The 13461-nt window shown below is 40.0% G+C and overlaps 1 protein-coding gene across 1 annotated transcript in view; it reads right to left on the bottom strand.

The window, feature by feature from the left end:
• ZFPM2 (zinc finger protein, FOG family member 2) overlaps window positions 1–13461 on the bottom strand; it is a 485059-nt gene that overhangs the window by 215409 nt on the left and 256189 nt on the right. The window contains exon 4 of the mRNA XM_075063183.1: window positions 1668–1801. Within this exon, the coding sequence (XP_074919284.1) occupies window positions 1668–1801 (134 nt within the window). The remainder of the gene's footprint in view (window positions 1–1667; window positions 1802–13461) is intronic.

Raw genomic sequence — 13461 nt, 5'->3', positions numbered from 1 at the left:
ACTGACGGAGCTAAAATGGAAGTGGTAATGGTGGGAAATTTTAAGAGAACATTCTAAGTAAAGATTCAGGCCTAGTGCACAAGATTTTGGTGAAAGGATCAGCTCTAAGATATCATGGTGATAAGTGCTTTATTACATAGAGATTAGACAGATAGAAATGAAAGAGAAAACACTTATGGACCAGATTTTCAAAAGAACCCAGAGACTAATTAGTCATAATGGGAACTGTTGGGTGCTGAAAATCTCTCCCCTTTTTAGGTTCCCATAATGAAAATGTAGTCCCATTTGTGGATGCTGAGCACTTGGAAAACCTAGCCCTATTGTTTCTAGGCTATTAGTCCATAAAATGGATTAGCATGTTTAGATTTTTTTAAAAAATACCCTATATTAAAAAGCGTTAAGAAACATTACGGTTTAAAAATGGGTATTGCAAATATAAAGTAATTACAATATTTCTTCATTACAATTTTAACAGGCATACTTGCAGGACAATTATGCAGCAAATGTATTTTAAATATGGAAATATATTTATATGATATACTGTACTGAAGTTTCACAGGTCTTTATGTCAAAGTGTGTGCATGAAACCACTGATCTGCTAAACAGTAACTGCTCTGAAGCTTTATCCCAGGGCTCTGCAACCTTTCAGAAGTGGTGTGCCAAGTCTTCATTTATTCACTCTAATTTAAGGTTTCACGTGCCAATAATACATTTTAATGTTTTTAGAAGGTCTCTTTCTATAAGTCTATAATATATAACTAAACTATTGTTGTATATAAAGTAAATAAGGTTTTTTTAAATGTTTAAGAAGCTTCATTTAAAATTAAATTAAAATGCAGAGCCCCCTGGACCAGTGGCCAGGACCCGGGCAGTGTAAGTGCCACTGAAAATCAGTGTAAGTTGCCTACCTCTGCTCTATCTTCTCAAGGAAATGCAGATTTTAAGTGTCTAACACATCTCCACTGAGATCTTACTTTGTTTATTACCCTCTTCAAAATATGATCTTTTAAAATAACCCAAGGAAAGAAACCTAAACTACATAAAAACTAACGTTGAGGACGAAACTTAATTACAGATAAAAAAAATTTAGAGATAGGAATGACACTATCTTTAACATACTAAATTATGGCTCAGCAGTGCAGTACTTATATAGACCACTGACTTCAGTGAAATCAGGGCTAATTTGGACAATACCTCGTATAATTCTAGGCACCCATGTCAGAATCCTTCAATATCTTGACATAATGGCTGCAAGTAGATGACAGATTCCGTAGTGCTCAATATCCTTATGTTTAGTAGGGGTTAAATTAACTTTAATACAGGTTAACATAGTCATTGTGTATCTTCTATATACTTTGTTAATATGAATTGTTCAATAATTAATCTGTGCTCTGAAACAGTTAAAAAAACCCTCTGATGTGTTATTAAAAGCGAAAGCATCAGTTTGGCTCAGCAGACAAGGTAATTCTAAAGTAACAAGTTTAGTACCATTAATCTGTGCCTTGCATAACCATTTCTAGACTGTTGCCATAGATGGACTGCTTGGAAAAGATCCAAATAGCAGTGTCCATGAAAGCTTACAATGGCTTGATTTTAAGTGATTTGGTTGAGTAGCAATAAAGACTAACTCCTAAAGGATGAAAAACAGTATAGCAAAGTCAACTCACTGGGTATTTACATATCAAGGTGTTATTATTCAGACCCATCTTCCCAGCAAAAGGCCCCCATGTTGTTCCAACCGGAAGCTGCTGCCGACTCTGAATCTTGCGCTCCCCATCCTTCTGGAACATCTCCAGCTCTCCTGCAAACAAAGAAAACAAGCAACGTTTAGAGTACTGTACTTTCACTTGTACTTTGACAACAACCACCTCCGTCTTTGTGTTTGTTTTACATGAACAATGTTCTGAGGACCCATATAACGAGAATTAATTATGCTTGTCTGAAAAACAACTGATCTTGTCATCCTGAGAAAAAAACTAAACTTTTTTCCTTATAATTATATTCAAATTTGGGTTATAAAGTCCCATTTCTTTCTTGCATCATTTCACACCCATTATATTTTGAAGGCATTTTTATTTGGTAAGTCTTTGAGAACGAGAGAGAATAACAGTTACTCAAGAGGCTTTGATCACATGCTGAGAAGGGGGTAATGGCTGCAGAAAGAAAAAGTACAATAGGAAGTACAACACCGGCATTAACATCCTTCCTGCATTTCACTGTCACAAACAGCCAAATTCTGAAGTCTTTACTCAAGCAAAATTTCTATTGGGCCACATTCTTTTCTCATTTACACCAGTGTAAATACAGGAGAACCCCACTGACTTCGGTGGGGCTCCTCTGGGTTTATACAGATATATAGAGAAAAATAATTTGTCTCAACTAAAGTTTTGCTCACGTTAGGGTTTCAGGATTTGACCTGAGATACCTAAGGCTAGTAGATCTAGTGCCAATATGTTTGCTCTAAAAAAAGTAAAAAACAGTGGGGGTCAAAAACTCTGTCACTTTTTATTTTATTTTCTTCCACTGGAAAAAAGTCACAATGCAACTCTGTAACACTTTCTCTCACTTATAGAGAGGAATTTAAAAAACTGAAATTATTATTTCTAAATGTGAAGTTACTAGCTTTCTGAAAATAACACTTTCAAAACTAAATGAAAGTATTACTTCATTTCACTGTTTAACTTCCCTTTTCACTGTTCTAGTGGGGAAAAGGCACAGAAAAAGAGCGGCGGGGGGGGAGTGGGCACTTTCCCAGAATTTTAAAACAAAAAATATCAAAAATATTAAAAAATTGCAGGGTTTTTCTGATGATTTTCCCTTTTACATTTTTATATGATACAAAAAACATTCCTTAAAACAATTTTGCCAAAAAATTGTTCCCATTTTTTGACAAATACATTTTTCAACCTACCGTTGCCCATCTGAGCTCTGGCCTCTATGAAGTTAGCTGGATGAAATCATTTCCATACTGAAGTCAATGGCAAAACTCACATTGACTTCAATGGGGCCAGAATTTCACCCTAAATGCTTCCCCTCTATGGTATGCCATATTCTTCCCTTCATATATTTATCAGCTATGACAGTAATTCTTGTCTTCCACATCAACATAATCCTTCCAATCAATTGCAAATAGTAATATATGAATCACAACTGTGATTTTTCACAAAGACCATAGATTCTGCCTACTCAATTACTAAACTGGATGCCTCTCCCAGATTTAGGGCTGGTGACAGTTGGAAAATTGGTCTTGTGGGGGTGGGAATGAGGGGAATGAAAATCTCTTCCTTGCTGGCAAGTAATCCCACAGCTTTCAACACATTTCCCATAACTAGTCACCCATGTGAATCTCTGGATTTAGGATACATCCAGACTGTGGAGAAAGTTTTCCTTGTTCATAGGAATAAACCCTGACCATTTTCCAAAGAGCAGAATTGGTTATGGGCTCTGTTTCCAGGCAAAGATATCTGTATTTCAGTGGTGAATACTGCAGATTGCAAAACTACTCCATTAAATATTGTGGTCCATATCCTTCATATAAACTGGCACAAATCCAGTCAGCTATATTGGTTTACACCAGTTTATATATGTGAGAATAAGTATTCTTCATAATGACAGCTTCAGAGATTTGCAAAGGTGATATATAAATTGGAAAGGTTAATTATGTAGCAATTATATCCAACATACATTTTATTTAAATTTCCATAGGAATACTGAGATAAATGAAACTAACTTTTAAACAATCTCTGTAAGATAATACGATATGGGGGGCTTTTCTGAACTGCAGGTCAACATATTGAACATACACATGCACAGACACACACTATAATATTTTCTACATAAAGATGAAACCAGGAGCATTTGCTTGCTTTTTATACATTAAAAAAAGCAAGGTCTATGGACATGTCACATTTAACTGATACCCGAGGAATCATGAGAATCTTTGACAACCCTTTTAAAAAATAATTCAGCCTCCCTTTCTGCCACTGACATTTTTCATCTGAAAAGGGTTCAGATTCAGTCAAACAGTGACTCCTTATCTGTACCTGTGGATTTACAACAGGCCTGTCTTTTAATGGATTAAGAACGACAAATTTAGGGCAGATCATCCAGTGATACTCAAACACCTAGCAAAGTTTTAAAGTGCACAAATTCATGCTCTCTTTTATTTAAATAAGTAAGAATCCTAATACTAATTGTAACACATTTCCGAATGGTAGCTGTGTTAGTCTGTATCAGCAAAAAGAATGAGCAAGTATTCCTCGTTCTTTTTGCTAATATTAATTGTGTATCATAAAAAGATGTTTAGGAAGGAAACAGGCACAAAAACCAGCAATCACTTTCCAAAATAATGGATGCTTTTTTCTTCCATGTTGACTACCGAACAGGTTACCATGTGCTTTCCCCCTCTTCCATTCTCCTTTGCTCTGTTATGCCTAAATGTGTGTTTTGGTGCAAACCATGGATTTCATCATTGCATTGCAGTTTTACACCAGTGTCACTCCAGTCTGAGTAGCTCAGTAGTGAATCATGTCCAACCTGTTTTAAAATATGCTCTTCTAGGGTTATTATAATAGATGCCTAGTAGCAACTAGTGTAGTGAAGGCTGTGAAAGACAGTGCATTATATCCCCCTCATTTCCCACACTCATATCTTTTCAAAACAAGACACCTTGTGGGCTGAAATCTTCCATGCTTGGATTTACCTGAAGCATTTGTTTCAGCAGCCATTTTAAAGTTGCAGATCAGTGGGGGTGGAGGGTTAGGGTTAGGGTTAGGGTAGCTCCCCTCCTCCCCGGAGAGGGTCGAGCCCCAGCTGCCCACATTTACATGGTGTCTGACACTTTTATTGCATTTTACAATCTTCTATACATTTGAATGTCTGTGTAGAGTGAAAGATACCAAAACTGTGGCAAGGAAGGGATCAAACTTGTGAGATGAAAGAGCAATGGCTCTCCTGTAGTCCCTGTCTTGCTTGTCTATGGCATATTTCCCTTAGATCTAAGCAAGTGACTTCAGAGTTATGGCCCAGCAGCCACTTTGTGGATCTCAGAGGAGACTATGTTAAGAAGAACATCTGCATTTGAATATGAATTGAAATGGAGTCCCCTAAACCTCACTCTAACCGAATTCGGAGTCTGGGTCAGTCATGACAATACAAAATGGAGGTAGGGGGCAGGGTGCTCTGAGAAGCTGCGATCCTTTCCCTGACTGGGGCTACTCAGAATCTCCCCAGCTGACCACCTAACACATTGCAGAGAAGAGAAGAGACACTCTGGTTATTCTATTGTGTGATTACCAGGCAGGAGTAGGAACCCTGGGCACAATGATATAAGCGCTTGACAGGCACTGCCTTTCCTTAGGGAAGTCCCTGGCAAAGTAACACTCCCTTCCCCATACAGCCACCAAGGGGAAAAGGGGAACAGCTCTCTGATTCTGTACTCCAGCCCAAAGGAAGTGGGATATTCTATGCACAATGTGCTGTTTACAATTTCTGACTATTCATAATCTTTACTGGACAACTTTGAAATGGAACTAATGTATATTTTGACACTTAATAACAAGTGATAACAAGCACAATTCATACACAGAGGTCAAGAATGTAGTATTTGAATGCATCATGATTAGTATGCCAAATTTTAACATCAGACTGATAGTTACATTTTTCTGTATTCATTCAGCAATGCATCCCCAGACCTGCTAATTGTCCTATTGAGAAGTATAGTAGAGAGCATAAGTACAGGGAAATAGATTTCCCACCTTTAAGGTTTGTAAATTAGGTACAAATTGGAATTATTGGACATCTCAGTTTTAGTGATATTTACTTCACTTTTCTTTGCTGTACAGCAACTTACTTTTTGCAGCTTGTTCCTCAAGAACATCCTTATTTCCAGCTTGCTGAGTAAGTTTATACAAAATATTTGAGACACATTGTATGTGCTAATCAATTTTTGTAAAAGATAATGTTGTTAGTGCTGTGGGCTGTTTCTCTTATCTTGTTGATATAGCATACTTTTAAAGCCTGTGATTACTCAAAGACTTATGATAGCTGCACTGCAAAGAAGCCCCAAGTCATGACTCACTAGTACAGCTACAAAACATCCCATGGCTTTTAAGATATCAGGCCACCTTGGTGGATCTTGGGCCGGAATAAATGTACTCCATTGTAGGAAATTCTTTCCTATTTGTAGATGTTGTAAGGGATGTTCCTAAATCCCTATTAATTAAGGGGAAAATGTTCTATGCTTTTCAATAAATCATAACCCACTTTTTTATAACTTCAGAAAACATGTAGTGTTTTGTATAACAGTGGTACCCAGTAGCAGTTATTGGCCCTCTACAGGATTTGACCGTGGTTTCAAATGTCAGAGGAATCCAAGTACAGTACACATAGTACAGTAAATGGTATTTTCTGGACACAGTAACAACTGGCTTTCATTCCATCTGCCCACATTCTAGAGTAAGAAAACAAGGGTGCACACAGCCAAAGATGAATAACAGGCAGCATCTGTTTGGCACAGTTACTCTACTCATAAACAATTTTGCCTGCATCTATATGTTTAAAATATTGAAAACATTGCAGGAAAGTACTTGGCAACCTAATGGCAATAACCTTTATCAGGAATAGCCTTATAACAGGAGGCCACTTAGCAAAAGAGTATGGGCCAGATCTTCCTCTGGTGTAAATGGATGTTGGTTCACTAACTCCACTGGAGCTCTGCCAACTTCCACTGGCTAAGTATCTTGTCCTATATGGGTATATTTCTCCATGTCTGAAAAAGACTGTATATTGTGGAATCAAATATGGATAGCCCTGAAGTCACACTGAGTTCAAAAAGCTCTCAACGATTGTTGAAATCCTCAACCTCTGACAAAGCCAGCTAAGGTGCCTGAAGTATGGCATACAGTACCTCTCACTAGTCTACAATGTAACCATTGGATAGCTGCCCGCCTGGTTACATCCAGTAATAGTTTGAGAGGGACATTTAACTGGTGATTCTCTCCACTACAAAAATGAAGCTAAGCTACTGTGCACACCTTTGAATACTGTAAAAAAAAATGGTTCCTCACCTTCTCATAACTGCTGTTTTTCAATATGTGTTGCTCATGTTCATTCCAATTAGGTGTGTGCATAACATGTGCACAGTCGTTGGAAGGCTTTTTCCCCTAGCAGCACCCGCCGGTTCAGCTGTGGAACCCCCTGGAGTGGCACTCACATGGCGGTAAATATAGGTCCTTGTCGACCCACTGCCTCTTCATTTCCTTCTTGCCAGCTACTCCAACAGAGGAGAAGGTGAGTGGGTCTTGGAATGGACATGAGCAATACATCTCTAAGAACAACAGTTAAAAGAATGTGAGTTACTGTTTTTAATTCTTTGAGTGCTTGCTCACGTTGATTCCAATTAGGTGACTCCCAAACCCTAACTAGGAGGTGGGGTCAGAGTTCATGGAATCACTGACTGGAGCACCACTCTGCCAAATGCAGCATTGTCTCTGGTGTGCTGGCTGATAGCATAATGAGAGGTGAAAGCGTGAACTGAGGACCACGTCACCACCCTGCAGATCTCCTGGATCAGGATTTGGGTAAGGAATGCTGCCAAGGAGGTCTGCGCTCTTGTGGAATGTGCCCCTAGTGCAGGGGCCGGAACCTTTGCCAGATCGTAGTATGCCCGAAGTATGTGATCCATGATGAAATTCTGTGTGATGAGAGTGGGAGGCCCTTCATTCTATCCACAACTACCACGAACAACTGGTTCGACTTACAGAATGGCTTTTTGCATTCAATATAAAAGGTCATTGCTCTTCAAACATCCAAGGAGTGTAGCCTTTGTTCTCGGCTATCCACGTGAGGCTTAGGATAAAAGACCGATAGGAAAATTTCCTGACTGGTGTGGAATTGGGATACAACTTTTTGGGGAAAGGCTGGATGAGGCCTAAGTTGCACCTTATCCTTATAAAAAATGGTATAAGGAAGATTGGAAATTAGGGCTTTAAGCTCCGATGCTCTCTTTGCTGACATAATGGTGACTAGGAAGGCCACCTTCCATGATAGGTAGAGCAATGAACAAGTCACTAGGGGTTCAAAGAGGGGCCCCAACAGTCTGAACACTACCAGGTTGAGATACCACACCGGGATTGGTTGCCTAACCTGCCTGTCTAGACCTTTAAGGAAACAACTGACCATTAGGTTGGCGAAGACTGAACATCCAGCTGCTCCCGAGTGGAAGGTTGATATGCCTGCCAGGTGGTCTTTGAGAGGCCCTGCTGTTTTAGGTGTAGTAAGTAGACTAAGATGAGCGGTATGGGCACCTGTGTCGGGGAAGTGAGAATCTGAGAACACCAAATAGGACCTCCCTAATGGGCTCGGAGCACAGGAGCTCCACTGGGTTTAGCCATGAAGCTTACAAGCGGTGAAGTGGAGAGGCTCGAGATTAGGATGATGAAGGTGACTGTGGTCTTGGGTAACCAAGTCCAGAAGCAGGGGCAACGAGATTAGAGCATCCATCAACAGTTCCAGGAGTGTTGTATACCAGTGTTGGCGAGGCCACCTTGTCCCTGTAGATCTTGAGCAGAACCTTGTGGACAAGTAGAAATGGTGAGAATGTGTACAATAGATGGTGCATCCATGGGAGGAAGAACGCGTCCATGAGAGAACCCAGACTGTGATTCCAGAAGGAACAGAACCAAGGGCATTTTCTGTTGCTCTTCGTGGTGAACAGGTCGATTTGGAGAACTCCCCACCTGTGGAAAATGTAGTGCACTATGTCTGGGCGGACAGACCACTCGTGATTGTGGAAGGATCTGCTGAGATAGTTTGCCAGCTCATTCTGAGAACTTAGGAGGTCAGGTGAATAGAGTGGGCTATGAAGAAGTCCCGAAGCATGAGCGCCTCCCCACATAGGGGAGAGGAATGTGCCTCCCTGCTTGTTTATATAAAACATCAAAGTTGTGTTGTCATCATGATCCCTACGCACTTCTCTTGAAAATGGGCCTGAAAGGTTTGGCATGCCAGTTGGACCACTCTCAGCTTCTTGATGATGATGTGGAGTGAGAGCTCATCTTGTGACCAGAGACCTTGGGTCTGAAGTTTCCTCAGGTGAGCACCCCATCCCAATGCTGACACATCTGTCACCAGGGACAGAGAGGGCTGGGGCTTGTCAAAGGGAACTCCCTCACACAGCTCCTGTGGGTTGAGCCACCAATGAAGAGACTCGAGGACTTCCATGGGAGGGTGACCTTGTCCAGACTATCACGCCCTGGCCAATAGGCTGACGCCAGCCAAACTTGGACACGCCTGAGCCTGAGCTTCATGTGTTGTTCCATGTACGTACATGCCGCCATGCAGCCAAGGAGTTTCAAGCAACCCCTTGCTGTGGAGGCGGGGTACCGCTTGAAGCTTTGATTTATATCTATCATTGAAACTATGAAAACAAGGGGAAGCACTTGTGAAAGCAAGTGACTGCAGTTCCAATGACTGTCACTGGTGGTAAGAAGGAGGCCGCTCCAGGGGGCCCCACAGCCGACCCGATGGGTGCTGCTAGGGGAAAAACCTTCCAACGACTGTGCTCATGGCACGTGCACACCTAATTGGAATCAACATGATCAAGCATTTGAAGAAGAACACAATGAATTTACATAAAAGACATGGTGCACCATTTATGCTGTTGCAATTCGTCTCAGAACAAGGTAGAGCTCAGCATATAAAACGATCATGCACTTGCCTGATGGACTAAAAGTGCCTTATCGGGATGCCTCTTCTAAATTCTCCACCCTCAACTCTCAAGCCTCTGAGACACAACACACACTGAACTACAGTTTTGAACATAAACTTGAAATACGATGTTCTCTATTCAAGTACTCCAGCTAAAACCTGATAAATCAGGCTAGCCATACAGTGATCTTATCCTTTCTGACTCTTTAATAAATCGAACCTTGTAAGTTCACGCTGTTGGAAGTTGTCACTAAATGAAATTGTGACCTTATCCGATGCGTGAACTTATCCTGCTGACAACTACATTTATTGTGTGGATAAGAAAGCGAAAAAAAAAACAACCTTTTGATAATTGTGATCTTAGCCGTATGTAACTTTAAGAGATGGGATCTTTTTGATGTTCCATTAATGATTGGCTATGATCAGACCCTCTACTCAGAGAAAAACATTCTCCATAGGTAAGTGCCACAGACACTGGAAGACAGTATTAAAAGTGCATGAAGAGGTACTGGGTGACAGCAGTGAATCAGAAGCTATTAGCCTAACACAAAGAGCTTTGAATTAGCTTGTAATTGCACTGGAAAAGATAACATAATGGAGGTGGCAAAATAGAAACACTCTCTTTTCACAGGATTCATTCAGTAGCTGAAAACCCTAAAACAAGTAACTGGAAATCTATGTACTAGTAACCTAAAGCACACTAAGTCACAGCACTCCTTGATTAATGCATAAAATTCCCCTTTGCCATATCGACTGGAAGTTACCATAACAAATACTGAAGAACATCAGTTGATAAGGTTATTAATAGAGATATGATATGAAAATGCCCAATTGTCTGTTACAATGTTTGTCTGTCAAGTACTAAATATATTGTTACTTAATTCAGTTTAAATATGAAAGTGAGCTCACACTTCTCAATAACTGATAGCACTATATTCCACTCTGAAGTGTATTAGCTCTGGAATCAGGGGACTTGGCAGGTGTTACAGTAGGATCTATTTCACAGCACTACAAAATCTACTATGGGATACATACAGCTGCTGTGGCTGTCACATTAGAAACGGTGTTAAATACGCATGAGGAAGGGTCACAGAAGGGTTCAAACAGAACTAGGCTAAATCATTATTGATCTTTAAAAAAAAAACAAACTAAAGTTACTTTTCTAAGAAAAGTACACTAACTACTATTATTACATACCTACTAACCCTGCCAACTTTCCTTCATCCTGGTGATGCCTCCACAATCCTGCTGACCTAATGGTTAGGACGGAAACAATGAAAATGCTTCTCTTTTTTCCATAATATATATATTTTTGCTGCTGCTTATCTACCTCTAGTGCCCTCATGGCCATATCCATTCTCTCTCTCACTCACCTAGCTCCTGCAGGAGGAGGAGGAAGCATATCTTCTCATGTACTTCCTTCATCTATTCTGTAAGGCTCTCCTCCTCCACAATATAAGCCCCAGGAAGAAAAGGAAGTGAAACAACATGTCAGGGGGCAGGCAGGGAAAAGACCAGGTAGAGAGAGCCTGCGAAGAGTGTTGGGGAAAGCACAGAAGGGGAGAAAAAAGGGATGGATAGAATCAGGAGAGAAGGCAAATGAGGTAAGAGAAACTGGGCTTGGTGAGGGGTGAAAGGGAGCCCCTGGAAAACAAGGAGATTGAGGGTGGTGAGAAAGAACCTGGGGGACAGAAAGAGTGAGCTGCATTTATGAAGGGGGAATGCGTAGGTGGCAGAAAGGGCAGGAAGAAAGAGCCCGAGTAAGGGAAAACAGAGTTTATGAAGTCTGGGAATGAGCTAACACATATATACATATGTATGCAAAATACATGTGTGCTTGTCTGTCTATACATCTATATAGGTACATACTTAACTATTCTTACTGCCCACCAATTCATTTATTACTCAAAATATATGTAAGCTGTTTTAATTACCCTAAACTAAGCCATCAAAAATACAAATATTTCCCAGCCTAGCAGCTTAACTGACCTCTGATTAAACCAAACTCTTTGTGAAGTATACCTATGTTATGCCCTCCAACAGTTGTTTACCTAAGGCATATACCTGAAATTATAATTTTTCTGAAAGGTTTACATCTCTGAAACCTTCAGAAATTCAGACTTCTACTCTATTTGAAAAATATAACCACCTTACACTTGTTGATATATAATAAAATCAATATAAATGAAGGAAATAAAAAATTTACATTTATAGTGTACCTCAGATTCAGATAATCTCAAAACTGTTTACATTCACACAAAAAAGTGAGATCACTTGGTCACCACTGAGACGCAGCCACCTCTGGGGTGAAACATGACAACCATGTTACATTCGCAACAGAACAGTTCTGAAAGAGGGAAAATTAAACAAACCATCTCCAGCTTCAAATATTAATATCATTCAGAGCATGCCCCTACTCTGGTAAAAATTCCATGTCAATTTTAAAATTATCACAAATTCTCAGAGCTTTTGTTTCATATCTCACTTCAAGGATTCAGCAGAGAAGATGACTTACTACTAAAAACATAGATACTGCTATACCATATATTAATAATTACTCATCAACTGTGTCAATACAATAGATTTTAGGGATGGATCCAAACCATTTCAAAAGTATTTCTTAGCTGTCAGAGTCAGAAAGGAGGAGGAACCGCTGAAATTATGAAAATTGCTGGCTAGAGTTCGGTCAACCACTTGAGTGGAGCAGCCTCTTTTATAGTTGTAACAGGAATATTTTCATTTGGACAATTTTGTTCAGTTTTGAGAAATCTACTCAAAGAAGGAAAAGTAAGAAATATCGACATTCTAGTGTAAGGAATGAACAAAAATCATCCAGCAAATGAAGATGTTTATACTAAGAAAACCTGATAATCCTAGTGAATAACAAAGATCACTTCAGCTGTTTCAAAGTCATTACAGTAAATTTATTTTTTCTTAATCAGTTACTTATAATATGACACATGGTTTACTAGCAGTAAAACCTCTTCTTCTGAACAGAGACTGAAAATATAGTGACTGGGAGAATGGCAGTCATCTTAGGATGTATTTCATACAATTCTGCCAATTTTATTCATAATGGGTAAAATCAATGAGAAAGTCAATGGGACTTAGGTTCCTACATCACTACGGTGTTTTGAAAGGTTTATGCAATGTTTTATTTAAAAGGACACATGTATCATACAATCATAGAATATCAGGGTTGGAAGGGACCTCAGGAGGTCTTCTAGTCCAACCCCCTGCTCAAAGCAGGACCAATGCCCAAATAATCATCCCAGCGCCTTGTCAAGCCTAACCTAAAAACCTCTAAGGAGAGATCCACGACACTTCCCTAGTAACCCATCCAGTGCTTCACCACCTCCTAGTTGAAAAAGTGTTTTCCTAATATCCAATCTAACCTCCCAGTGCAACTTGAGACCATTATCCTGTTCTCTCATCTGCTAACCACGAGAACAGTCTAGATCCGATATTCTTTGTGACTCCTTTCAGGTAGAGACAGCACTATCAAAATCTCCTCTCATCTTCCGTACTGCAGAAATGAATAATCCTGTTCTCTCAGCCTCTCCTCATAGTCACGTGCCCAGCTCCCTATATTTTGTTGCCCTGCACTTGACTCTTTCCAATTTTTCCACCATCCTTTCTGTAGTGTGGGGCCCAAAACTGGACACAGTACTCCAGATGAGGCCTCACCAATGCTGAATAGAGAGGAATGATCATGTCCCTCAATCTGCTGGCAATGCCTCTACTTATACTGCC

The sequence above is a fragment of the Chelonoidis abingdonii genome, chromosome 2 (genome assembly GCF_003597395.2).
Source record: "Chelonoidis abingdonii isolate Lonesome George chromosome 2, CheloAbing_2.0, whole genome shotgun sequence".
NCBI classification, from domain to species: domain Eukaryota; kingdom Metazoa; phylum Chordata; order Testudines; family Testudinidae; genus Chelonoidis; species Chelonoidis abingdonii.
Note: the sequence above shows the minus strand (reverse complement) of the source record. Positions and strands in the feature narration are given on the sequence as shown.